Source organism: Oncorhynchus masou, chromosome 4 (assembly GCF_036934945.1).
Source record: "Oncorhynchus masou masou isolate Uvic2021 chromosome 4, UVic_Omas_1.1, whole genome shotgun sequence".
Classification (NCBI taxonomy): Eukaryota; Metazoa; Chordata; class Actinopteri; order Salmoniformes; family Salmonidae; genus Oncorhynchus; species Oncorhynchus masou.
Window position 1 is genome coordinate 9,634,737 of NC_088215.1, and position 25,130 is coordinate 9,659,866.

Genomic DNA, 25,130 nt, shown 5'->3' on the forward strand with positions numbered 1-25,130 from the left:
GGGAAAAAAAACAATAACTCCCTTTAATATGTAATGAATACTTTTCAAGTAACTTTTCTGATCTAACGTCGATAACAAAACAACTATACAAACACAAATGCTACATTAATGTAAACAAGATATAAAAAATGATTCTTATGGTAATAAAACAAGCATTTGCTTTAGTATTCCCCTTTTTATGTGGATTTTCTTTTACCAACCTCCAAGTTCATGGTAAAAATGTCAAGTTTTTAGAACAATATGGCAATGTAACATTCAGACATGTTTTCTTTTTTAGTCATAATGCTCAGATGCTAAGTTCAGTGGTTTGCCGTTTCAGCTAACTGGCGAAGTCATGTACATTTTAGCCATGCATTTTGATATTGCATTCATTTACGTAAAACCCTTATATATTAATTAATCTCCTGCATTTCCAATTTTGTTACTGTCGGCTGCGGATCTCCTGACAAGTCAGAGTTTGTAAACGCCTGTTGGCCACTAGGTCAAAAGATTAATGCGATCTGACCGTGTCTGTGAGAGGTGTGTGTGTGTCAAAATAATCACGAACAGACGGTACTAAACAGACTCCTACTGCTGAAGCAGACTCAAGGCATTCGTGAGACAGTTCCCGTGCTGGCGTGAGGACTAGTATAAGGTGGTGGGGGGAGGGTCTCAAATATCCTATAGAACTCTGTTTCACAAGTCTTCCTTGTTGAGCACTCAGACCGGGGAGTAGGACGTGGGAGGAGAAGAGACGCGTTGCTTTTTTAATTTTTTAAAGAAAGAGTCCAGCGCCCCCTCTGTGGGTCAATGGAACAGGCTTGTTGTCTGTGCATCCTTACAGTCTGTCGTCCCCTGGGTGGGGCTAAGGTGAGAGGGGCAGGAGGAGCGAGAGAGGGGTGGGTGTGGCTGATGGCTCTATGACAGGTAGTGATTGGCTGGGGTAGGAGAGATGATTCTATGACAGGATGTTGGACATGAACTCAAAGAATCTTTTGGAGTACTGCTCTGGGTTTACGGTGGAGATCTCTGCCCCGGCCTGAGGGAGGGACAACAGAGAGTAAAGTGTAAACATATGCACATTAGGAACATACAACTACAATTTCTATGTCATAACACGTCTCACAAGATCATCTTCTACTTGAAACTACTATATGATCTAGCATCTTTGTAGCCTAAACACTTGGCTTCATGTTAGGTCAGATCTAGTCCATTACTCACCCCATGTTTCACAGTTTTGGCAGCATGTGCAGCTTTTTTCTTAGCGTCGTAGTGCGTGAGGATGTCGATGATAGCCATGAAGTACACTTCTTTCTTCACAGCACCTACCACAAGGAGCAAGACAGTGAATAGGTGTATAAATAGCAAGTATTACTTTTCACTGGGCTGTCCCATGATGTCTGTTCTAAAAATTAGTTTCATTTTCAAATGTTAATTCAAGATGCACTATACAGAAATTGCTCCAACATTTCCTGGTTGCTTACCTATCTACACACAATACCCCATAATGACAAAGAGAAAACGTGTTTTTAGACATTTTAGCAAATGTATTGAAAACGAAATACAGAAATAGCTAATTTACATTAGTATTCACACCACTGAGTCAATACTTTGTAGAAGCACCGGGTAAGTCTCTAAGAGCTTTCCACACCTGGTTTGTACAACACTTGCCCATTGTTATTTAAAAAATTCTTCAAGCTCTGTCAAATTGGTTGTTATCCTGTTGAGTGTAGGGGGCAGTATTTTGATGTTTGGATGAAAAATGTACCTAAATGAAACTGCCTATTTCTCAGGTCCAGAATCTAGAATATGCATATAATTGTCAGATTAGTATAGAAAACACTCTATAAAGTTTCCAAAACTGTCAAAATATTGTCTGTGAGTATAACAGAACTGATATTGCAGTCAAAAACCTGAGGAAAATCCAACCCGGACGTGCTGTTTTTCCTGAAAGCTCTCTGTTCCATTGCCTGCCTTCGCTCCATTTAAAGGTATATCAACCAGATTCCTTTTCCTATGGCTTCCACATGTTGTGAACAGTCTTTAGACATAGTTTCAGGCTTTTATTTTGAAAAATGAGCAAGAAAGATCACATCGTGTCATTGGATGGCTTGGTGCCAGCAGCGTTTAGCATGCGTAACAGCTTGAAGCAGACATTTTCTCTCTCTCTCTCTCCTATTGAAGAAGGTACAGTCCGGTTGAAATATTATCGATTATATATTGTAAAAACAACCTGAGGATTGATTATAAAAAACGTTTGACATGTTTCTACGAACTTTACGGATACTATTTGGAATTTTCGTCAGCCCGGTCGTGACCGCTCGAGCCTGTGGATTTCTGAACATAACGCGCCAACCAATTGGAGGTATTTTGGATATAAAAATCATCTTTATGGAACAAAAGGAACATTTATTGTGGAACTGTCTCGTGAGTGCAAACATTCGAAGATCATCAAAGGTAAGCAATTCATTTTATTGCTTTTCTGACTTTCGTGACCAATCTACTTGGCGGCTAGCAGTTTGTAATGTTTTGTCTGCTGAGAGAGATGTCCTTACATAAACGCTTGGTATGCTTTCGCCGAAAAGCTATTTTGAAATCTGACACGCCAGGTGGATTAACAACAAGCTAAGCTGTGTTTTGCTATTTTACACTTGTGATTTCATGACAATAAATATTTTTATTAATTTAATTTGAATTTGGCACTCTGCAATTCAGCGGATGTTGACGGAAATGATCCCGCTAACGGGATGGGTGCATCAAGAAGTGAATCACTGCTAGACAACCGTCAGTGTTATGAACTTGAGTGAAGACCCAAACGCGGTTTTAACAGAAAACAGAGTTCTTTAATAAAAAACAGGACTGGCATAAATCCTCTTCCAACGTAGTCAATGGAACAAAAGAACGTAGTATAATGCAGGTTGCACCTGCCATGCAGACTCCGACAGGACAGGACAAGGTGGAAGCAAACGAGACGACAGCTTGCTTCTGGCATCAAAAAACACAAACAAGAATCAGACACTGAAAGTAGCAGGAACAGAGAAAGAAATAGAGACCTAATCAGAGGGGGAAGAGAGAACAGGTGGGGAAAGAGAGAATGAGCTAGTTAGGGGAAATGTAGAACAGCTGAGGGATGAGAGACAGAGAAGGTAACCTAAAAAGACCAGCAGAGAGAGAGAATGAAGAGAAAGGACAGGAACAGACATAACAAGACATGACAGTACCCCCCACTCACCGAGCGCCTCCTGGCGCACTCGAGGAGGAAACCTGGCGGCAACGGAGGAAATCATCGATCAGCGAACGGTCCAGCACGTCCCGAGAGGGAACCCAACTCCTCTCCTCAGGACCGTACCCCTCCCAATCCACTAGGTACTGATGACCACGGCCCCGAGGGCGCATGTCCAAAATCTTACGAACCCTGTAGATGGGTGCGCCCTCGACAAGGATGGGGGGGGGGAGGGACGAGCGGGGGCGCGAAGAACGGGCTTAACACAGGAGACATGGAAGACCGGGTGAACGCGACGAAGATAGCGGGAGAAGAAGTCGCACTGCGACAGGATTAATGACCTGGGAAATACGGAACGGACCAATGAACCGCGGGGCCAACTTGCGAGAAGCTGTCTTAAGGGGAAGGTTCTGAGTGGAGAGCCATACTCTCTGACCGCAACAATATCTAGGACTCTTGGTCCTACGCTTATTAGCGGCCCTCACAGTCTGCGCCCTATTACGGCAAAGTGCCGACCTGACCCCCTTCCAGGTGCGCTCGCAACGCTGGACAAAAGCCTGAGCGGAGGGGACGCAGGACTCGGCGAGCTGAGATGAGAACAGCGGAGGCTGGTACCCGAGGCTACACTGAAAAGGGGATAGACCGGTAGCAGACGAGGGAAGCGAGTTGTGGGCGTACTCTGCCCAGGGGAGCTGTTCTGACCAAGACGCAGGGTTACGAAAAGAAAGACTGCGTAAAATGCGACCAACAGTCTGATTGGCCCGTTCGGCTTGACCGTTAGACTGGGGATGAAAGCCGGACGAGAGACTGACGGAAGCCCCAATCAAACGGCAAAACTCCCTCCAAAATTGAGACGTGAACTGCGGGCCTCTGTCGGAAACGACGTCAGACGGAAGGCCTTGAATTCGGAAAACATTCTCGATAATGATCTGAGCCGTCTCCTTAGCAGAAGGGAGCTTATCGAGAGGAATGAAATGAGCCGCCTTAGAGAATCTATCGACAACCGTAAGAATAACTGTCTTCCCCGCTGATGAAGGCAGTCCGGTGATAAAATCTAAAGCGATGTGAGACCACGGTCGAGAGGGAATGGGAAGCGGTCTGAGACGGCCGGCAGGAGGAGAGTTCCCAGATTTAGTCTGCGCGCAGACCGAACAAGCGGCGACAAATCGACGCGTCACGTTCCCGAGTGGGCCACCAGAAACGCTGGCGAATGGAAGCGAGCGTACCCCGAAGGCCGGGGTGGCCGGCTAACTTGGCAGAGTGGGCCCACTGAAGAACGGCCGGACGAGTAGGAACGGGAACGAACAGAAGGTTCCTAGGACAAGCTCGCGGCGACGGAGTGTGAGCGAGTGCTTGCTTTACCTGCCTCTCAATTCCCCAGACAGTCAACCCGACAACACGCCCCTCAGGGAGAATCCCATCGGGGTCGGTGGAGACCTCAGAAGAACTGAAGAGACGAGATAAAGCATCAGGTTTGGTGTTTTTGAGCCCGGACGATAAGAAATAACAAACTCGAAACGAGCGAAAAACAGAGCCCAACGAGCCTGACGCGCATTAAGTCGTTTGGCTGAACGGATGTACTCAAGGTTCCTATGGTCAGTCCAAACGACAAAAGGAACGGTCGCCCCCTCCAACCACTGTCGCCATTCGCCTAGGGCTAAGCGGATGGCGAGCAGTTCGCGATTACCAACATCATAGTTACGTTCTGACGGCGATAAGCGATGAGAGAAAAACGCGCAAGGATGGACCTTGCCGTCAGAGAGAGAGCGCTGAGAAAGAATGGCTCCCACGCCCACCTCTGACGCGTCAACCTCAACAACAAACTGTCTAGAGATGTCAGGTGTAACAAGAATAGGTGCGGATGTAAAACGATTCTTAAGAAGATCAAAAGCTCCCTGGGCGGAAACGGACCACTTAAAGCACGTCTTAACAGAAGTAAGGGCTGTGAGAGGAGCTGCCACCTGACCGAAATTACGGATGAAACGACGGTAGAAATTAGCGAAGCCCAGAAAGCGCTGCAGCTCGACGCGTGACTTAGGAACGGGCCAATCAATGACAGCCTGGACCTTAGCGGGATCCATCTTAATGCCCTCAGCGGAAATAACGGAACCGAGAAAAGGGACAGAGGCGGCATGAAAAGTGCACTTCTCAGCCTTCACATAAAGACAGTTCTCCAAAAGGCGCTGGAGGACGCGTCGCACGTGCTGAACATGAATCGAGAGAGACGGTGAAAAAATCAGGATATCATCCATGTAAACGAAAACAAAAATGTTCAGCATGTCTCTCAGGACGTCGTTAACTAGTGCCTGAAAGACAGCCGGAGCGTTAACGAGGCCGAAAGGAAGAACCCGGTATTCAAAGTGCCCTAACGGAGTGTTAAACGCCGTCTTCCACTCGTCCCCCTCCCTGATGCGCACGAGATGGTAGGCGTTACGAAGGTCCAATTTGGTGAAAAACCTGGCTCCCTGCAGGATCTCGAAGGCTGAAGACATAAGAGGAAGCGGATAACGATTCTTAACTGTTATGTCATTCAGCCCTCGATAATCCACGCATGGGCGCAGGGACCCGTCCTTCTTCTGAACAAAAAAGAACCCCGCGCCGGCGGGGGAGGAGGAGGAGACTATGGTACCGGCGTTGAGCGAAACCGACAAATAATCCTCGAGAGCCTTACGTTCGGGAGCCGACAGAGAGTATAATCTACCCCGGGGGAGTAGTTCCCGGAAGGAGATCAATACTACAGTCATACGACCGGTGTGGAGGGAGAGAAGTGGCCTTGGAACGACTGAACACCGTGCGCAGATCGTGATACTCCTCCGGCACCCCTGTCAAATCGCCAGGCTCCTCCTGTGAAGAAGAGACAGAGGAAACAGGAGGGATAGCAGACATTAAACAGGTTACATGACAAGAAACATTCCAGGATAGGATAGTATTACTAGACCAATTAATAGAAGGGTTATGGCGCACTAGCCAGGGATGACCCAAAACAACAGGTGTAAAAGGTGAACGAAAAATTAAAAAAGAAATGGTTTCGCTATGATTACCAGAGACAGTGAGGGTTAAAGGCAGCGTCTCACGCTGAATCTTGGGGAGAGAACTACCATCTAAAGCGAACAAGGCCCTGGGCTCCCCTAACTGTCTGAGAGGAATGTCATGTTCCCGAGCCCAGGTCTCGTCCATAAAACAGCCCTCCGCCCCAGAGTCTATCAAGGCACTGCAGGAAGCAGATGAACCGGGCCAGCGGAGATGGACCGGAAAGGTAGTGCGTGATCCAGAAGGAGAGGCCTGAGTAGTTGCGCTCACCAGTAGCCCTCCTCTTACTGATGAGCTCTGGCTTTTACTGGACATGAGGTGACAAAATGACCAGCGGAGCCGCAGTAGAGACAGAGGCGATTGGTGATTCTCCGTTCCCTCTCCTTGGCCGAGATGCGAATACCCCCAGCTGCATAGGCTCAGCATCCGAGCCGGCGGGGAGGGTGGCAGTGATGCGGCAGGTGGCAGTGATGTGGAGAGGGGAGCAACGGAGAACGTGAGCTCCTTTCCACGAGCTCGGCGACGAAGATCAAACCGTCGCTCTATGCGAATAGCGAGAGCTATTAAGGAGTCCAGACTGGAAGGAACCTCCCGGGAGAGGATCTCATCCTTAACCTCGACGTGGAGACCCTCCAGAAAACGAGCGAGCAAAGCCGGCTCGTTCCAGTCACTAGAGGCAGCGAGAGTGCGAAACTCAATAGAATAATCCGTTATGGATCTATTCCCCTGACATAGGGAAGACAGGGCCCTGGAAGCCTCCTCGCCAAAAACAGAACGGTCAAAAACCCGTATCATCTCCTCCTTAAAGTCCTGATACTGGTTAATACACTCAGCCCTCGCCTCCCAGACTGCCGTGCCCCACTCACGCGCCCGTCCGGTAAGGAGAGAAATGACGTAGGCGATGCGGGCTGCGCTCCTGGAGTAAGTGTTGGGCTGGAGAGAGAACACCACATCACACTGAGTGAGGAATGAGCGGCACTCAGTGGGCTCCCCAGAGTAACACGGCGGGTTGTTGATCCTGGGCTCCGGAGACTCGGAAACCCTGGAAGTGGGCGGTGGATCGAGGTGGAGTTGGTGAACCCGTCTTGTGAGGTCGGAGACTTGGACGGCCAGGGTCTCAACGGCATGTTGAGCAGCAGACAATTCCTCCTCGTGTCTGCCTAGCATCGCTCCCTGGATCTCGACGGCGGAGTGAAAAGGGTCCGGAGCCGCTGGGTCCATTCTTGGTCTGATTCTTCTGTTATGAACTTGAGTGAAGACCCAAACGCGGTTTTAACAGAAAACAGAGTTCTTTAATAAAAAACAGGACTGGCATAAATCCTCTTCCAACGTAGTCAATGGAACAAAAGAACGTAGTATAATGCAGGTTGCACCTGCCATGCAGACTCCGACAGGACAGGACAAGGTGGAAGCAAACGAGACGACAGCTTGCTTCTGGCATCAAAAAACACAAACAAGAATCAGACACTGAAAGTAGCAGGAACAGAGAAAGAAATAGAGACCTAATCAGAGGGGGAAGAGAGAACAGGTGGGGAAAGAGAGAATGAGCTAGTTAGGGGAAATGTAGAACAGCTGAGGGATGAGAGACAGAGAAGGTAACCTAAAAAGACCAGCAGAGAGAGAGAATGAAGAGAAAGGACAGGAACAGACATAACAAGACATGACAGTCAGGTCCTTTTTTGCAGTATTATGCATGTTTTGGATGTTTTATTCTGTACAGGCTTCCTTTTCACTTTGTCATTTAGGTTAGTATTGTGGAATAACTACAATGTTGTTGATCCATCCTCAGTGTTCTCCTATCACAAACATTAAACTCTGTAACTGTTTTAAAGTCACCATTGGCCTCGTGGTGAAATCCCTGAGTGGTTTCCTTCCTCTCCAGTTTGGAAGGACTCCTGAATCTTTGTAGTGACTGGGTATATTGATACAGCATCCAAAGTGTAATTAATAACTTCACCACTTCACCATTGCTCAAAGGGATATTCAATGTCTGTATTTTGAGTATTTTCAATGTCTGTATATTTCTATCAATAGGTGCCCTTCTTTGCGAGGCATTTCAGCTTCCAATTTTTTATTAATAAGTAAACATTTTGAAAAAAACATAATTCCACTTTGACATTATGGGGTATTTATTGTGTGTAGGCCAGTGACACAAAATCTCAAATGTAATCCATTTAAATTTCAGGCTGTAACACAACAAAATGTGGAAAAAGTCAAGGTGTCAATACTTTCTGAAGCACTGTAGATAGAGAGTAGCACAAATATAGCACAATTGCATAGAAAAATCACTTGACAAAACTCAAGAAAGAGTGTCTCTTACTGTCATTGCTCTTGATTGCGTAGACGTCCACGGAGGAGTCGAACTCGCCAGGGCTGAAGAACCCGCCAAAGTTGAGGGGATTCCCAGGGCTGTCTGGAGGGGTGCCGAAGGAGCCGGTGAGTGCTCCTCCCATCCCATCGTTCTCGTACTCCTCCTCTTCTCCTCCTGCCTCCACCTCCATCTCCTCCTGCTCTGCCCGGTCCACATCATGGATCCCCACCAGCAGACTGTAGTCCATGATCTTCAGAGTGGCCAGGAACTGATGCACACAAACGGGAGAGATGGCAGATATTGCAACAAATGTTCATTTGGGAAATTTCCCTGGAGGACATTAAACTCACTATTCTTCTATTTGTCAACCTAAAGTCATGTCTTTGTTCACAGGTACTTAGGTGAAACTGGTTGAAAGGACTAGAAACAAAACACAATGTGCAGAAGTCCATTTACCCGGATATTTAAACAGCGACGACTGTAATGAGAATAAAAACAACATCAATTTGAGCAGCCGTGAGATGTCTCCTACCTCTACGTCACGCTTTAGTTTCTCCAAGAAGTACTTCTTGTTGTCATCTCCTATCTGCAGCTTCTGGCCCTCGTTCAGAAAGTCGTTGTCCTTAAAGGTGGGGAGTTCCTTGGCCTGAGCAGAGTGATAGAAATGAGAATCAAAATATTCTGAGATTGGCACAAATGACAGAGGTCTTTCTTGCTGTTAATTTTGATGAATGAAAAGTAAGGGTCATTTGATTCAGTTTCAACTCATTGTCCTTGGATTGACTTTTTAGGGCGAACAACTATTTCAGCTATTTCCTCTTGGTGTAATGGTTAAGACGGTGGGTTTCTTGAGCGAGAGGTCCACAGTACGAATCCGACCAGTGACATTGGCCCCACCAGGTTCTGTCTGTCCCTCACTGGGCGTAAACCAGCAACCTTCTGTTCCCAACAACAACTCAGCAGTCACAAAGCAGTATCACGCACCGCTCTACAAAAGATGTAGCCAGGAAGGGAAATAACTACTTCTAGGTTTCAGAGCGGGTAATGCAACTCGCATGGTGGATACTACTAGCGCACACAGCTAACTATTCCACATGGACTACACTCACCCCCTTTTGACTTCCCCTTCTGCGCAGCATGGACAGCAGTCGGACATGGCCCAACTGTGGATGTGTTATTTCATTTGTGCTTCATTATCATTAGATGGAAAAATCATTACTTCTGCACTTTTCTAAAAGTATTTTGGGCTGTAAATGAGTTTTTTTTTATAGCTGGTTAGTTTGATGCTTTTTTTTTTAGCATGATCCACACAATTATTTTGGGTTCCTGTCATTGTACCCCAACATTCCTCTCATCATCGTATCTATGTAAATGAACGCACCTTCTCTTTGTCACTGGCTTCCCTTGAGACTGTGGAACCCTGAATGAGAGAGAGAGAAAAAAAGGAGATGTTACGGAATTCAGAGTTAGAGACAGACATTCGTTGCATCTTTGTTCCCCCTTTGATTCTCCTGGACTTGACAGTATGGTTATAACATTGTCATATTTCAGAAAGCAGAATTGTTTCCCCCAGAGAAAGCCTGTCAGCCACAGAGGTGTTTGTTGTGAAGGGAAACGACGTTCTGCGAGTCAATAGGCATGTACGCCGTCACACCTCTATTCTCAGTATTGTTGCCCATGCACAAAGAGACAGATTTACTGAGCTTTTCCACAAGAGCAGAATTCTTAACCATTTCCCCTTCTAAATAATGGGCTCCCGTGTGGCGCAGCGGTCTAAGGCACTGCATCTCAGTGCAAGATGCGTCACTACAGTCTCTGGTTGGATTCCAGGCTGTATCACATCCAGCCGTGATTGGGAGTCCCATAGGGCGGTGCACAATTGGCCCAGCGTCGTTCGGGTTTGGCCGGGGTAGGCCGTCATTGTAAATCAGAATGTGTTCTTAACAGACTTGCCTAGATAAATAAAGGTTAAAAATAATAATAATAAAAAAGAATACATCACATAAGCAGAAAATAGTCTGTAAATCTAGACTTAAGTAAGTTGCTGGAATTCTACTGGGAACTGGAATACTCTGCAAGCACCCTATGCATTGAGCTTGTTATAAATGCCCTTACCCCCAATGAGCGCCAACAGTGTTACAGCTGTAAGTGTGCTCCTAGTGCCCTACTGGAGTTTGTGTACTACCAGTAAGTGTTCTCCCAGTTAGTTCCCTCCAAGCTAGTGTGCACATCGACACCTACCTTCAGGTCGTACTTGCGGTGCACGGTGAGACGGTGGCTGAATACATTACGGGTCACCACCAGGTAAGTCTCAACCCCGTCCACTGTTAGCCGGTACATGCCCAGGAACTGGGGGAGCAGAGTGCTGCCATGACACTCCACTATGAACTGAGGAGACCCAGAGGAGGAGGATGGAAATATAGGGAGAGGAAAGGAGAGAGAGAGAGGAGGAAGGAGTAATGCAAAGGAAACAGTGGGAGAGCTCCAGTAATGACGTCGGCATAATTGTTCGCTGTTACAAAAGGATAGTCCCGTCAAATTGGACAATTCACAGATATTTCTGCAGCACCACATTGAAAGGTCCTCGATATTTGAGGACAACATGCTCCCTTCAACATGTACTACATGTATGTTTGTACAGAAAATATATATATTTTTAAATTCTAACGTGTTAGATTTGTGCCTGCGGTAACTCTCCCACCTGGTGGTACTTCTTGAGGATGTTGTGCATCTCGGCGATGTCTTCGCTGGACACCGTCTTGATGACGAAGCGGTGGTCGTAGCTGGACAGGAAGCGGTTGCCAAAGCGCCCCTGGGAGTCGCTGTTCAGCGGGGCGCTCCTCGTCAGAGAGTTCTGATGATAATCCACCACAGGAGGGAGCCCGGGGGAGGGAGAGACATACAGAGCAGAAAATTGAAGCTTTGGCGTGAATGAAAAGCCCTCTATAAAGAAAATGTTTCATAATTACTTCACGAGTTAGTAATGGATCAATGGATTTCATTTACAGAGCTATTCCAAGCTAAAAAAAAACATTCACATAGGGATCCATTTAGCAAGGCTACCAAGATAGTTGAACTTAATGTAACAAACCATGCTTGGTATGATTCTCTAAACACTAAAAACACACACTGTTTACATGTGATAACTCAGTAAAAAGGGGGCAGTCTTTTAGTTATATATCAACAAATGCTGATAAAGCCTTACTACATTGAGTTGAAGGGTGAAATCCAGAGAAAGACTTACTACATTGAGTTGAAGGGTGAAATCCAGAGAAGAACTTACGACATTGAGTTGAAGGGTGAAATCCAGAGAAGAACTTACTACATTGGGTTGAAGGGTGAGATCCAGAGAAAGACTTACTACATTGGGTTGAAGGGTGAAATCCAGAGAAGAACTTACTACATTGAGTTGAAGGGTGAAATCCAGAGAAAGACTTACTACATTGGGTTGAAGGGTGAGATCCAGAGAAAGACTTACTACATTGGGTTGAAGGATGAAATCCAGAGAAGAACTTACTACATTGGGTTGAAGGGTAAAATCCAGAGAAGAACTTACTACATTGGGTTGAAGGGTGAAATCCAGAGAAAGACTTACTACATTGGGTTGAAGGGTGAGATCCAGAGAAAGACTTACTACATTGGGTTGAAGGGTGAATTCCAGAGAAGAACTTACTACATTGGGTTGAAGGGTGAATTCCAGAGAAAGACTTACTACATTGGGTTGAAGGGTGAAATCCAGAGAAGAACTTACTACATTGGGTTGAAGGGTGAAATCCAGAGAAGAACTTATTACATTGGGTTTAAGGGTGAAATCCAGAGAAGAACTTACTACATTGGGTTGAAGGGTGAGATCCAGAGAAAGACTTACTACATTGGGTTGAAGGGTGAAATCCAGAGAAGAACTTACTACATTGGGTTGAAGGGTGAATTCCAGAGAAAGACTTACTACATTGAGTTGAAGGGTGAATTCCAGAGAAAGACTTACTACATTGGGTTGAAGGATGAAATCCAGAGAAGAACTTACTACATTGGGTTGAAGGGTAAAATCCAGAGAAGAACTTACTACATTGGGTTGAAGGGTGAAATCCAGAGAAAGACTTACTACATTGGGTTGAAGGGTGAGATCCAGAGAAAGACTTACTACATTGGGTTGAAGGATGAAATCCAGAGAAGAACTTACTACATTGGGTTGAAGGGTGAAATCCAGAGAAGAACTTACTACATTGGGTTGAAGGGTGAATTCCAGAGAAAGACTTACTACATTGAGTTGAAGGGTGAATTCCAGAGAAAGACTTACTACATTGGGTTGAAGGATGAAATCCAGAGAAGAACTTACTACATTGGGTTGAAGGGTGAAATCCAGAGAAAGACTTACTACATTGGTTTGGGGGAAGAATTGGAATCTGCAATGAGTCAAACTGGGCAGGGAACAACAGGGAGTTCCCTCTGGTACTCTGATCTGCTCTCTCCTTAACTGTCCTCCAGCTTTTTGACATCACTGAGCCGTGCCAAGCAAACGTCTATCCTCACTCTGTCTTTCAGTTCGCTACTGTGTACCCATCCTCAAATGGTCTTTCTCGTCAGTTAACCCATCCTACATTCTTCCCCCGTAGACATCTCTACATGGGAGACCATATTTTACCTGGTAATCCTGGTCATCGATGGAGAACCTCTCCCTCAGGTTGCGGAACACCATAGGGCAGTACTCTTTGAACTTAAAGCGGCTGGGCAGGTTCTCTCTGAGAGATACAAGAGTGTTGAAGAGTGTTAATATAGAAGAGTGTGTTAGCCCATTAGCAGTCAGAGCGTTGATGTCATCTGAGGAAGCATTGGAACAGATAACGGAAATGTGAGAAGCAATTGACCAGCATACTACACTAGAGGTGCTTCACGGCGAGGATGATTTGCAATGGAAAGATAATCCGTTAAGTGTTCAATGAATGTTTTGACTACAACCCCAGTGTAGTGGAGATCGCCAGAGGCATAATCCTGATTATTATTCATCCCTATTATTGTCTCAATTTGGTGTTTTCTTGGAAAGCTGTGAGTGCTATTACATGACACAATGTCAGTACTCGTTACATTACAACTTGTCTAAGTCCTATCATCAACTGATTTCAGCCAGTTTATGGCTGTGGATTGATTGCATTGTTTTGAATGGAATGTTGGCATATTGGCAGTTCATTTGACAAAATGTATGGAATCAATTCCTCTAAAACTGTCTGGCTAGTTAAATTCTTCAAATGCATTACATTACACAATATCTTATCACAGCACAGGCAAACCATGGTCGACCAACTCCCTGACCAAAATGCTGACTGTTAGCACGTCATAAGAAGGTTCATGTCCATTCTATTACTCTAAATCTATGGTTAGTCCATTAGCAGAGTCAGAGTGTCTGAGGAACTCACTGGACTAGATCAAGGAAATATGAGAAGCTCCTGACCAGCATACTAGAGGTGCTTCACTATGAGGATGATTTCCATTGCAAAGCTGCACAGTTAAGTGTTCAGTTAATGTTTTGACTACAACTCCAGTGTAGTGGGGATCGCTAGACCCAAGGTGAGTTATATTACAGGTGATAAGAGGAACTTGATCTGGCTGGTGATTTAAAAGCACACCACATCATAGACAATTGGGCCAACCAAGCCAAGACCTTCTCTCTCCTAATCAGTAGCATAACATAGTATTAGCAGATTTCTGGTAGTACTGTACCGTATATTTTAAACAATGCAGCTAAATTGGCCTCTTGTTTGAGTTTATATGAGGCAGTAATATGGTGTGCAGTAATATGGTATAGCAGGTTGCAAAGTTAGGACCCGGGATACCTACTTGTTAAATAGGTGGTTGTCCACTTTGATCTTACTGTAGGCTTTAAAATCATCAGGCATCAGCATTACTGGTACAGGCACGTTACTTAACTCGTTGATCTGAAACAGAGGGGAGATAGAAAGAGCAGGAGATCAGAATAGAATGCTAGAGCAGGGAAGAGGAGGTCAACACACTAATCCCCACACCAGACCAAACTGCAGTGAACCAGTGTCTATTTACTGACAATCATTCACTTTGGACCAAAGCGAACTGACAGCAGTGCTCTCTGGCTGAGTCCCTTGTCACACTGCTGATCTTATCTACCGAGACAGATTCACTGTAAGGAACAGACTGATTCCCAGAGCGAGCCCTCTCCATAGATTTATGAACTCCAGACAGTAAGAGGAGTGGCAGGGAGGGAACGTGAATAAACGCTTCAAAGAAAAAAAGGAGACAAGAATGCATCCAGAAGACACAGACGCGGCTAAAATAGGAGAGAAATGGGAAAGTTACCTTGAAGTAGAAAAATAATAGCATACGAAGCACAAACACATTGAGTTGTATGGAATATGCAGGACATAGCAAAGTAGCCTCTCATAGAGCTGGGGTTTTGAGTTATATCAGGCTCTCTCTCTGAGACTACTTCAAGGGATAGACTCTCATTCAACTGTCTGACATGCTATAAAAATCACTGTCTATCATGCCGACAGGTTATGCTCTGGTCAAATTTTTTTTTTTTTTTAACTAGGCAAGTCAGTTAAGAACAAATTCTTAATGAGAGAAGTCAAACAAAGAACAAATTATTATTTACAATGACGGCCTACACCGGCCAAACACCACTGGGCCAATTGTGCGCCACCCTATGAGACTCCCGATTACAGCCGATTGTGATCCAGCCTGGATTTGAACAAGGGTGTCCACAGTGATTCCTCAAGCACTGAGAAGCAGTGCCTTAGACTGCTGCGCCACTCGGGAGCCCAAATGAATGTGTCCTTCAAAAGTATCATCATATTAAATTGTCATTAGAGGCATAGCTTAATGCCTTCAGCAGGCAGACACAATCGATATCCAGACTATATGTTGGATTATGTCTAATCAACCTACACACAAGGTTTGATGAAGGTGGTCGTTTGTAGCTCAGTTGGTTGAGCATGGCACTTGTAAAGCCAGGGTAGTGGGTTCGATTCCCGGGACCACTCATCTGCATGACTGTAAGTCGCGTTAGATAAAAGTGTCTGCTCAATGGCAGATTTTATTGTAAGTTTGACGAAGGCCCGTGTCAGATTTGAAGATGTAGGTTATTCCCGGTGTTGGAAAGCCTGTAAGGCTGACATTATCTACCATCAAGACTGAATCCATGTTTTTGAAGGGAGCTTCAATTAAATCTGTGTTTGGCTATATGCTCCAACTGACAAAGGTATTCTCTGAGCAAAAGCTTAGTTTGGAACGGAATTCATCCGGCTTTGTGACTAGCAGAGCGATGTTGCGACTGACTACCAAGATGAAATATATTCTGGTTATGAGAGCCTTGAGGAGAAGGCTCTTTTGACGTCTTTCTTGTAATTGCTTAAATTAGCCTGCCGCCTACACCTTGAATCTACACCCAGCCTCCCACCACACACTAAACTTGTCCATGATGAATATTGCAGAATGCATCACCGGAGGATTATTACAGCTTCACTAAATATGCGAGTTTGGTTAATTAATGCCATTGTTTTCTCCATTTGAAGCATGTATTATTTCCCTGGTCTACAAGAACTGCCTATTTTGACGACGGTCTATATTTATCCTTATCTTTCTTATATAAGGTATTGAAATGTACATAAAATAAGCTCACCAAAAACACAGCAAGCAGAGGGGGAAATCAATTGAGAAATAATAATGACAGACAATAGTACATGCAAGATGTAATGTACATGTTTGTGTGTAGGCAACATATTGAAATGCGTGCAAACATTGGAAGTGAAATGATGCATCAGCACTGTTATTCAAATTGTGGGTGAAGCGAATCCAAAACTGGGGCATCATATTCATGCCAAAGACATTGATCTGGAGGTGTCAGTCAAGCAGGGAAGGGGGTGTGTTCGCCTATTACTGCTGGCCACAAAAAAAAAATGGAGCCTTGAAGCTCTCTGCAATGCATTTGGTGATCGCTGCATTCATGCGAGTGAGAAACTTGATGCATTTGGTGAAAAACAGTCTCAACAAAGTGTATTTTAGGATGAGTTGAAGACAATGTTACTTTTCCCATTTTTCCCAGACTAACTGTGAGCCTATTATTGTTATCGTTGAGTGTTCAAATGTGTACTCCACACTAAACCACGTTAAATCATGAATACAGGCTAGAATCTGCAAATGTAAGATTTGCCGCTTTATTATTCATTGATGCCTGTAAAACAATAGGCAGTCAGGCTGCGGTTGGGGCGTAATGCAACTTGCTGCTCTCCAACAGTCACACCCCTCTCTGGCCTGCGCTAGACAGAATGGATGCTTAGGTTGGAGCGGTGCTCACGACCTCCTCCCCTAACCAACTAACTAACTCACTTCAGACCACCACACATCCCACGTTCTTACAGTACAGAAGACGTTATGCAGCTTGTGCGGAATAATTCCTGCATAGTGCGCGGGGTAATGTTAAATGTTGATGTTCAACGTCGCAGCTATATTTGCTGCACATTTTTAAAGCGCACGCGACTAGCACACCAAATAGCTAGAATGTTGCTACATTGATATTCCTGACCAGGGAGAATGGTGACTGAAGGGTTAACAGCTTTCACCTAAGCATCAGACTAAGTACCTGGCTAACACCCATACCCTACAGACTACTAGACGACGGATGAGCTCTAAAATTTACTCTGGTCAATCAAGCAGCTGGCTAACTATCGCGTTACCGTTTGCTAGTCGAAACACCATAAAGACAAACAAGCTAGCGTGGGAACATGAACAAAAATACATTTACCGTATGGTTGACACCCCACATTAAAACGCTGAGAATAGGCTCACTTGCACGGAATAATTTCACTTTCTGTCCTATAAAATGTTTCTTTTTCGTCTTCGTTTTGCTAGCGCTCACCGGCGCAACGCTGGTACAGTTGGATGACATGTCGCCTGTTGGGTATAATTTAGGAAAGGCAAGACAGCACTGTAACCAAGCAGGCTAGCTGGGTCGTAAGCACTCCAGACAACGAAATGTACTTTTAAGAGCGTGATATCTATACGTGCATTGTCGCATCCAATTTGCAGGGTCTTTGAATCAAATTAGATTCTGTAGTAAATTAACGGGATTGCATGTTGCGTGGTCACCACCCTTCCTCCAGAGCAGGCCACACGGTTCAGTCCGGAGCGGCACACAGACCAGCTGTTGGCATAGATAGCTAGCCAGCCATCTCGCTGCAGGCAAGGTTGCCTTTAGCTACGCCGCAGTCTTCTTCGATAAGTAATACACTCTTGGTGTACGACGACTCTCCTTTCTGGTGTCGTCTGCGACCCACAACGGTTTGAGGTGATTTTATTTAGAGGTTAGTAATCCCATTATGATGCGCCTGAGATTGTTGTCACCAGTTTTGGGGTCTCCTCAAGATGGCGTCTAGACTGAACGTCGCAAAGCGAAGTGCGCCCCCAAGAGGCAGAGAGTAGAAGCGCGCGTACTGTCGTCGGTACATTTTGGTGAGAAAATCAGTAAATCTCTGTATTTGTAAAAGCTGCTGATGGCAAAAGTAGTACTGTGGATCAGTTATCAAGATTTCTCATAGAGTAAATGTGTCATTCATACTGAATGGTGATGAAGCAGAAAAGGAATACATTTCATGCTATGCTATAAAGCTTGCACGTTTTACAGTCAAGTTGACCCGAAAAATCCTACAATAAATCCAATAATATAGTTATCAATGGCCTGTAGTAAAAACTTCAGGATTGTCTCTAGGGGAGCATTGTCTAGGGGGCGTGGTTTTCCGTCTAGAAATGGTTGTCAAAATAGAAAATGAATGCAATGACTCCTTCATAAACAAATGTGGTTAATGTATAGAGAGTAGGGTGTTTTAGTGACTTATCCGCGAGAGTTGTATTTATTTATTTTATAAAATGTTGCAAATACAATGTATATGGCAAGCGGCAGGGACTGAAAATAATATCACGTGACCATAATGGGCGGTCCTCTGACTATGTGGGGGAAAAAAAAGCCATTTTCTGGCGCTGCTGCAAGATCTAACGTTAACCAGCTCAAAATAATTTACCTGTATCCACGTCGGGAGGTACGGGTGTTTTTCATGTCAAATCAGGTAGGAAGCGAAGACATCAATTGTTTTTATTCGCATATCGCGATGCACAGGTACATCAACACACAAACGGAGGTACTCGGTGTTATGTTTGGATTCTCTCTTGTTCGTTTCTCATATCCAGTCCTGTCACTGAATTTAAGATGGCTGCTTTGTTTTCCACTCTCCATCTAAGCCTATTTTTCGTCTGTCTTTACATAGTTTTTATAAAGAATGTCTATAATGCATAAGAACCCACTGGTATAGGAGGGGCTCATTGTGGGTATTCTCGGGGTTTGGGGTACGTGCCTCCCCGTGCACAGGCCCCACTGGGGTAGTCGGGTCTTGACTCGAGCAGTTCCAAACGTATTTTGTTACATTGATGGATGGGAAATATCAACAAAAAAACAAACAATCAGGCTGGAAATAATTACAAAATAAATAGTCATATACTAGTAGCCATGCTTCTAACAAAAACACGTGATCCCATATTATTATAGACAATGTCAGTGGACCATATCAATATGTCAGTACACATTTTGTATGTATAGGCCCTGTGTTGGAAAACAAATCACAACAGCAGAAAAGGTCACTAAATGTGTCATGTACTTTAGTGGTTCAAATCTTGCTACCCAGTAAATCATCTAAGTAATTCTTTGATGTTTTTTTTTTTTTTGCAGATCCTTCCAGATGGATAAAATGCAACCCAGTCGGCTAAAAATCACAGAGCTGAATCCTAACCTGATATGCCCACTGTGTGTGGGCTACTTCATCGATGCCACAACCATTGTGGAGTGCTTGCACTCATGTAAGATTCCTAAGTCCACTGCATTATTCTAAATGAATATGAACCAATAATAACATTATTAGTATATGGGCTAGAGTATATGGCCTATAAACTGACGTAGAAAAGGAATGTAGATTTACAATGCATTTTCTTTTCATAAAAAGTCATCCAGTAAGTCGCCGGCATTAAGTCTGTCTTCTTACTCCAGTCTGCAAGACGTGTATTGTTGCCTTCCTGGAAACCAACAAGTTCTGCCCCCGATGTGATGTGCAAGTACACAAGACGTGTCCACAGCTCAGCATCAGGTTAGTCACATTGCATGTGTGTGTGCGCGCGCACACGTCTCTCTCGGAGTACCTATGTTATTATGCACCTATAAGTGCAACCAACATGCTCTTATCTTTAGTAAGTGGCTTTATCATTTGCATATCCTTTCTCAGGTCAGACAAAACTCTACAGGACATTGTATACAAGCTGGTGCCTGGATTATTCAAAGGTAAGACCATATCTCTTGAGTAAGGGGGTGGGTTTTCTATACAAATACTGAACAAAAATATAAAACGCAACTATATCAAAGATTTTACCGAGTTACAGTTCATAGAAGGAAGTCGGTCAATTTAAATACATTTATTAGGCCCTCATCTATGGATTTCACATAACTGGGCAGGGGCACAGCCATGGGTGGGCCTGGGAGGGCATAGGCCCACCCACGGGGGAGCCACACCGAGTCAATCCGAATGAGTTTTTCCCCCAAAAGCGCTTTATTAAAGCCAGAAATACTCCTCAGCACCCCCTCCCCTCATAGGATGAAGTCCGATATGAAGGTTTTGGGCTGGCATGGTTACTCATGGTCTGTGGTTGTAAGGCCTTTTTTTATGGGGTAGATCAGTTTTAATATTGAATATAGATTGTGGCTTCTATCACTAATTGTCTGCATAATTTCCAATACCCCATTTTTTATATATATATTGCTGTCATCAAGGCAAAAGGTGGCTACTTTGAAGAATTTCAAATATAAACTATATTTGGATTTTTTTAACACTTGATTCCATGTGTGTTATTTAATAGTTTGGATGTCTTCACTATTATCCTAGCACAAATAAAGAAAAATCCTGGAATGAGTAGGTGTGTCCAAACTTTTGACTGGTACTGTATGTGTATATATATCTCATACTATTGGTTGCTAGAATTGTGTATAATCATTTTTATTAAACTTTTGTAGGTAATTTTGTGCATCAGTTCATAAAACATGTGCAATGGTTTAACCATAATATTTTTTTGTAATATTTGTTCAGTCTTTTCTGGTGGATTAAACTGAATTGCAACCAACTTTAAGACTTGTTTAAAAAAAAAATAGCAATATTTTTTTTGATTTTTGATTATTTCATTTTCAAATGACCGAAGGTGAGAGGTTGTTATCTGTTAGATGTAATGCCAAATTCTCTAAAACAACATACGAGGTGGCTTATGGTAGAGAAATGAACATTCAATTCTTTGGCAACAGCTCTGTTGGACATTCCTGCAGTCAGCATGCAACTTGCACACTCCATCGAAACTTGAGACATCTGTGGAATTGTGTTGTGGCTTTGTTATTGCCCTCAGCACAAGGTGCACCTGTGTAATGGTCATGCTGTTTCATCTGCTTCTTGATATGCCGCACCTGTTAGGTGGATAGATTATCTTGGCAAAGGAGAAATGCTCACTAACAGGGATATAAACAAATGTTTGCACAAAATTTGAGAGAAGTATTTTATTTGTGCGTATGGAACATTTTAGATATTGTATTTCAGCTCATGAAAAATGGGACCAACACTTTACATGTTGCATTTATATTTGTGTTCAGTGTACATTTCAGTATTTTACAACGAGCATATTTAGTGATAATTACAGTATAATAAGCCTGTTTGAGACTTTGCCCATGAAAAGTTGCCCCCTTTAATAATTAAAAGCGGACACGTGCCAATGTCTTTTTCACTCTAATAACTTTTTATTGTTGTGTTTACATCAGATGAGATGAAACGAAGGCGGGACTTCTACACAAACCAGGAAAACCAACACCTGGAGCCAGGAGAAGTGGTGGAGGAGCCGACTATTATTGCAGAAGATGAAATCATCAGTCTCTCCATTCAGTTCCATGAGAAGATCAAGTAAGTTCTAGAATGTGTGATCTCTTAATATTTTATAGTATAGAACAGACTAAATGTGTTAAAAATAGGGCTGTATCTCTATGTGCAAGTACGTTTTAACAGGAAGCTGGGTAAAAAAAAAAAGCACATCAAAACAAAGCTATGCTCATTTTAACCCATGCTGTTTTTCCATTTGCTTATAGAAGTGACACACAACCTGTGGATACAGAAGGAGACAATGTGAGTGATTCAACCCTAAAATGCTAACCCAATATACATGCAAACGCTAATGTCAATTTGTCATCCACACTCTCTAAATGATAAGAAATGCCATTTAGCATACGCTTTTCAAAGCGACTGTCATGCATTCATACATTGCAAGCGCCATGCTCGACCAACTGAGCCATACAGGACCACATTTTTCTAACACTTCATATTATGTCACGCCCTTACCCTCTAGTTATAAATCTGTTCTAACCACACGTACTGTCCTCTTCATTTTCAGACCAACAGCAAACGCTTCCTGCAATGCCCGGCAGCCATGACAGTCCTGCACTTAGCCAAGTTCCTGCGTAGCAAGATGGATATTCCAAACACCTTACGGGTAATTGCTACAGCCTGCACAGCATCGCCTCACAACTCCATAGAAAGCCACAGTATACACCAACAACCACTTTGTATCAATACTGTATTTGAGTGACAAGCTGCATTCCTATACAGTAGATCATGCATGCTTTCGCGTAGGTGGACTGGCCCTACTATCCCCCCTTCTTGGACTTGTGTGCGATGAATGTGTAATAATGATCTCTGTCTTGACAGATTGAAGTGCTGTATGCTGATGAGCCCTTAAAGGACTACTACACACTGATGGATATCGCCTACATGTATTCTTGGCGACGTGTAAGTGCCAACTGACACACTGGCTATAACAACAACACTGATCAAGCTTCAGTTGTCACTTCCAACGCTAATCCCAACTTCAATAAAACATTGGTCCTAGGATCTGAGTGATCTTTCACGTGTCTGGAGAGTTCTCATCTTCTCTCTGTGACTCTTTGCAGAATGGCCCCCTCCCCCTGCAGTACTGTGTCAAGCCCACCCGGAAGCGTCGAAGGCTGTCCCAAGGTGCCGCCCAGGCCCACTCCGACGGTGTAAACACAAGCCCCACCTCTGAGAGCGACTCCCACAGCGACAAGGCCCTGAGCCCGGCTGGTCAGGTCCCCAGAGCCTCCACCCTGCCCAGCCCTGCCCTCCGAGGCCAACCCTCTACCCTTCAGAGCCCCAGCGGTACCACAGGACCCAACGGTACTCAACGGCTCCCTCTAGCCTCCAAGTCAGGGAGCAACGCCCGCAAGGTGAACGTCAACGGCAAAAGCAATGGAGCAGCGACTGAGACTAGGGGAGGGGACAAAGGGGCGGTATCACCCCCAACCTAAATCTGATACATCCCAGAAACATGGAGAGTGAAACAGAATTGCCCCAAAATGTCGGAGTAGCCCCTCAATGGACCAATGGACAGACAAAGAGAAAATCTGCGAAGAGAGTACTGAGGGAGAGGGCGATTGTGAACAGTAAACAGACTGTCAAGTGCAGCCAAATAGACATTTCAATGTGTGTGTGTCTGTGCGTTAGAGTAAACATGCATACAAAATGTACAATATGTATCCAATGTGAGCATTCGTACATACCTGGTCATGTATATAGAGTATCTTTTATACAGGATATTGTAATTGTTTTGTAACTGTATGATATGCAGTCGGTTCACCGATTCCTTTCCCCAAGTCTTCACAATTAATTTGGCTTTAAAATATCAATTGACAAAATGCTAAATGGCATTGCGATTGTCTGTCTGTATGGGTATGTAATATATATAATATATATGCACACACAGTTGAAGTCGGAAGTTTACATACACCTTAGCCAAATATATTTAAACTCAGTTTTTCACAATTCCTGACATATAATCCCAGTAAACATTTCCTGTCCTAGGTCAGTTAGGATCACCACTTTATTTTAAGAATGTGAATTGTCAGAATAATAGTCAAGAGAATGATTCATTTCAGCTTTTATTTCTTTCATCACATTCCCACTGGGTCTGAAGTTTACATACACTCAATTAGTATTTGGTAGCATTGCCTTTAAATTGTTTAAATTGGGTCAAACATTTTAAGGTAGTCTTCCACAAGCTTCCGACAATAAGTTGGGTGAATTTTGGCCCATTCCTCCAGACAGAGCTGGTGTAACTGAGTCAGGTTTGTAGGCTTCCTTGCTCGCACACTTTTTTTCCAGTTCTGCCCACAATTTTTTTTATAGGATTGAGGTCAGGGCTTTGTGATGGCCACTCCAATACCTTGACTTTGTTGTCCTTAAGCCATTTTGCCACAACTTTGGAAGTATGCTTCGGGTCATTGTCTATTTGGAAGACTCATTTGCGACCAAGCTTTAACTTCCTGACTGATGTCTTGAGATGTTGCTTCAAAATAACCACACAATTTTCCTGCCTCATGATACCATCTATTTTGTGAAGTGCACCAGTCCCTCCTGCAGCAAAGCACCCCCACAACATGATGCTGCAAACCCTGTGCCTCACGGTTGGGATGGTGTTCTTCGGCTTGCAAGCCTCCCCCTTTTTCCTCCAAACCTAACGATGGTCATTATGGCAAACCAGTTCTATTTTTTCATTCATCAGATCAGAGGATATTTCTCCAAAAAGTAAAGAGGCACTGAGTTTGATGGTAGGCCTTGAAATACATCCACAGGTACACCTCCAATTGACTCAAATGATGTCAATTAGCCTATCAGAAGCTTCTAAAGCCATGGCATCATTTTCTGGAATTGTCCAAGCTGATTAAAGGCACAGTCAACTTAGTGTATGTAAACTTCTGACCCACTGGAATTGTGATACAGTGAATTATAAGTGAAATAATCTGTCTAAACAATTGTTGGAAATATTACTTGTGTCATGCACAAAGTAGATGTCCTAACCGACTTGCCAGAATTATAGTTTGTTAACAAGACATTTGTGGAGTGGTTGAAAAACTAGTTTTAATGACTCCAACCTAAGTGTATGTAAACTTCTGACTTCAACTGTATATGTATATATATATAAAACCTAGAAATATAAAGGCAAGATCTGTCTTCTTGCCATTAGTCATACTGTATATAATAACTCTGGTGTATGTAGATAGATGCAGTACTTTCAACTGGTAATGGCCCCAATCACCAAGGACAATAGATTTGTACGAAACGTTTGATGCACTTTCTTTGAAATGCAGATCACAGTATGCGAGTACTAAACTTCCCTGTGCTTTGACATTAGAAAAGCCATTATATTTATCAAGCCTCAAGCAGCACTACAATCGTCTGAAAAACGTAGCTTACTGTACGTTTCTCAGCATTACATACCGGTACCCGTTCTACTCACATCAGAGAAATGAGTTCAAAGGGAATTGTATATCTGACCATGTACACCTTGTTGTATTTTCATACACTTTTGACATTCCCTCAATGTATATTTTGACCATTCAATGATATTATTCTAAAATATCAGCCATATGTGCATGTTTAGGTCATTAAAATGTTTACTTGCTTGGTTTTGAGTTCGGTGTCC

At 43.9% G+C, this 25,130-nt stretch overlaps 2 protein-coding genes across 3 annotated transcripts; one reads left to right on the forward strand and one right to left on the reverse strand.

The window, feature by feature from the left end:
- Window positions 1-4: 4 nt before the first annotated feature.
- LOC135523203 (phosphatidylinositol 5-phosphate 4-kinase type-2 beta-like) lies at window positions 5-17,960 on the reverse strand. 2 transcript variants are annotated; one of them, XM_064949926.1, is made up of 11 exons: window positions 17,314-17,960; window positions 14,376-14,473; window positions 13,186-13,282; window positions 11,245-11,397; window positions 10,785-10,931; window positions 9,925-9,963; window positions 9,653-9,706; window positions 9,076-9,189; window positions 8,553-8,811; window positions 1,201-1,304; window positions 5-1,018 (listed from the first exon to the last, which is right to left on the reverse strand). In XM_064949926.1, exons 1-11 carry the CDS (start codon window positions 17,455-17,457, stop codon window positions 938-940), a joined length of 1,290 nt encoding a protein of 429 aa, XP_064805998.1. In that variant the 5' UTR covers window positions 17,458-17,960; the 3' UTR covers window positions 5-937. The 2 variants fall into 2 exon arrangements, with proteins under 2 accessions (XP_064805998.1, XP_064806002.1); XM_064949930.1 differs by lacking the exon at window positions 9,653-9,706.
- A 553-nt stretch (window positions 17,961-18,513) lies between these two features.
- LOC135523230 (polycomb complex protein BMI-1-like) lies at window positions 18,514-25,119 on the forward strand. The gene is made up of 9 exons (XM_064949942.1): window positions 18,514-18,631; window positions 19,288-19,415; window positions 19,603-19,699; window positions 19,835-19,890; window positions 21,403-21,541; window positions 21,724-21,760; window positions 22,026-22,124; window positions 22,340-22,420; window positions 22,582-25,119. The coding sequence occupies exons 2-9, from the start codon at window positions 19,298-19,300 to the stop codon at window positions 22,954-22,956; spliced, it is 1,002 nt and encodes a 333-aa protein (XP_064806014.1). The 5' UTR covers window positions 18,514-18,631; window positions 19,288-19,297; the 3' UTR covers window positions 22,957-25,119.
- The last annotated feature ends 11 nt before the right edge of the window (window positions 25,120-25,130 follow it).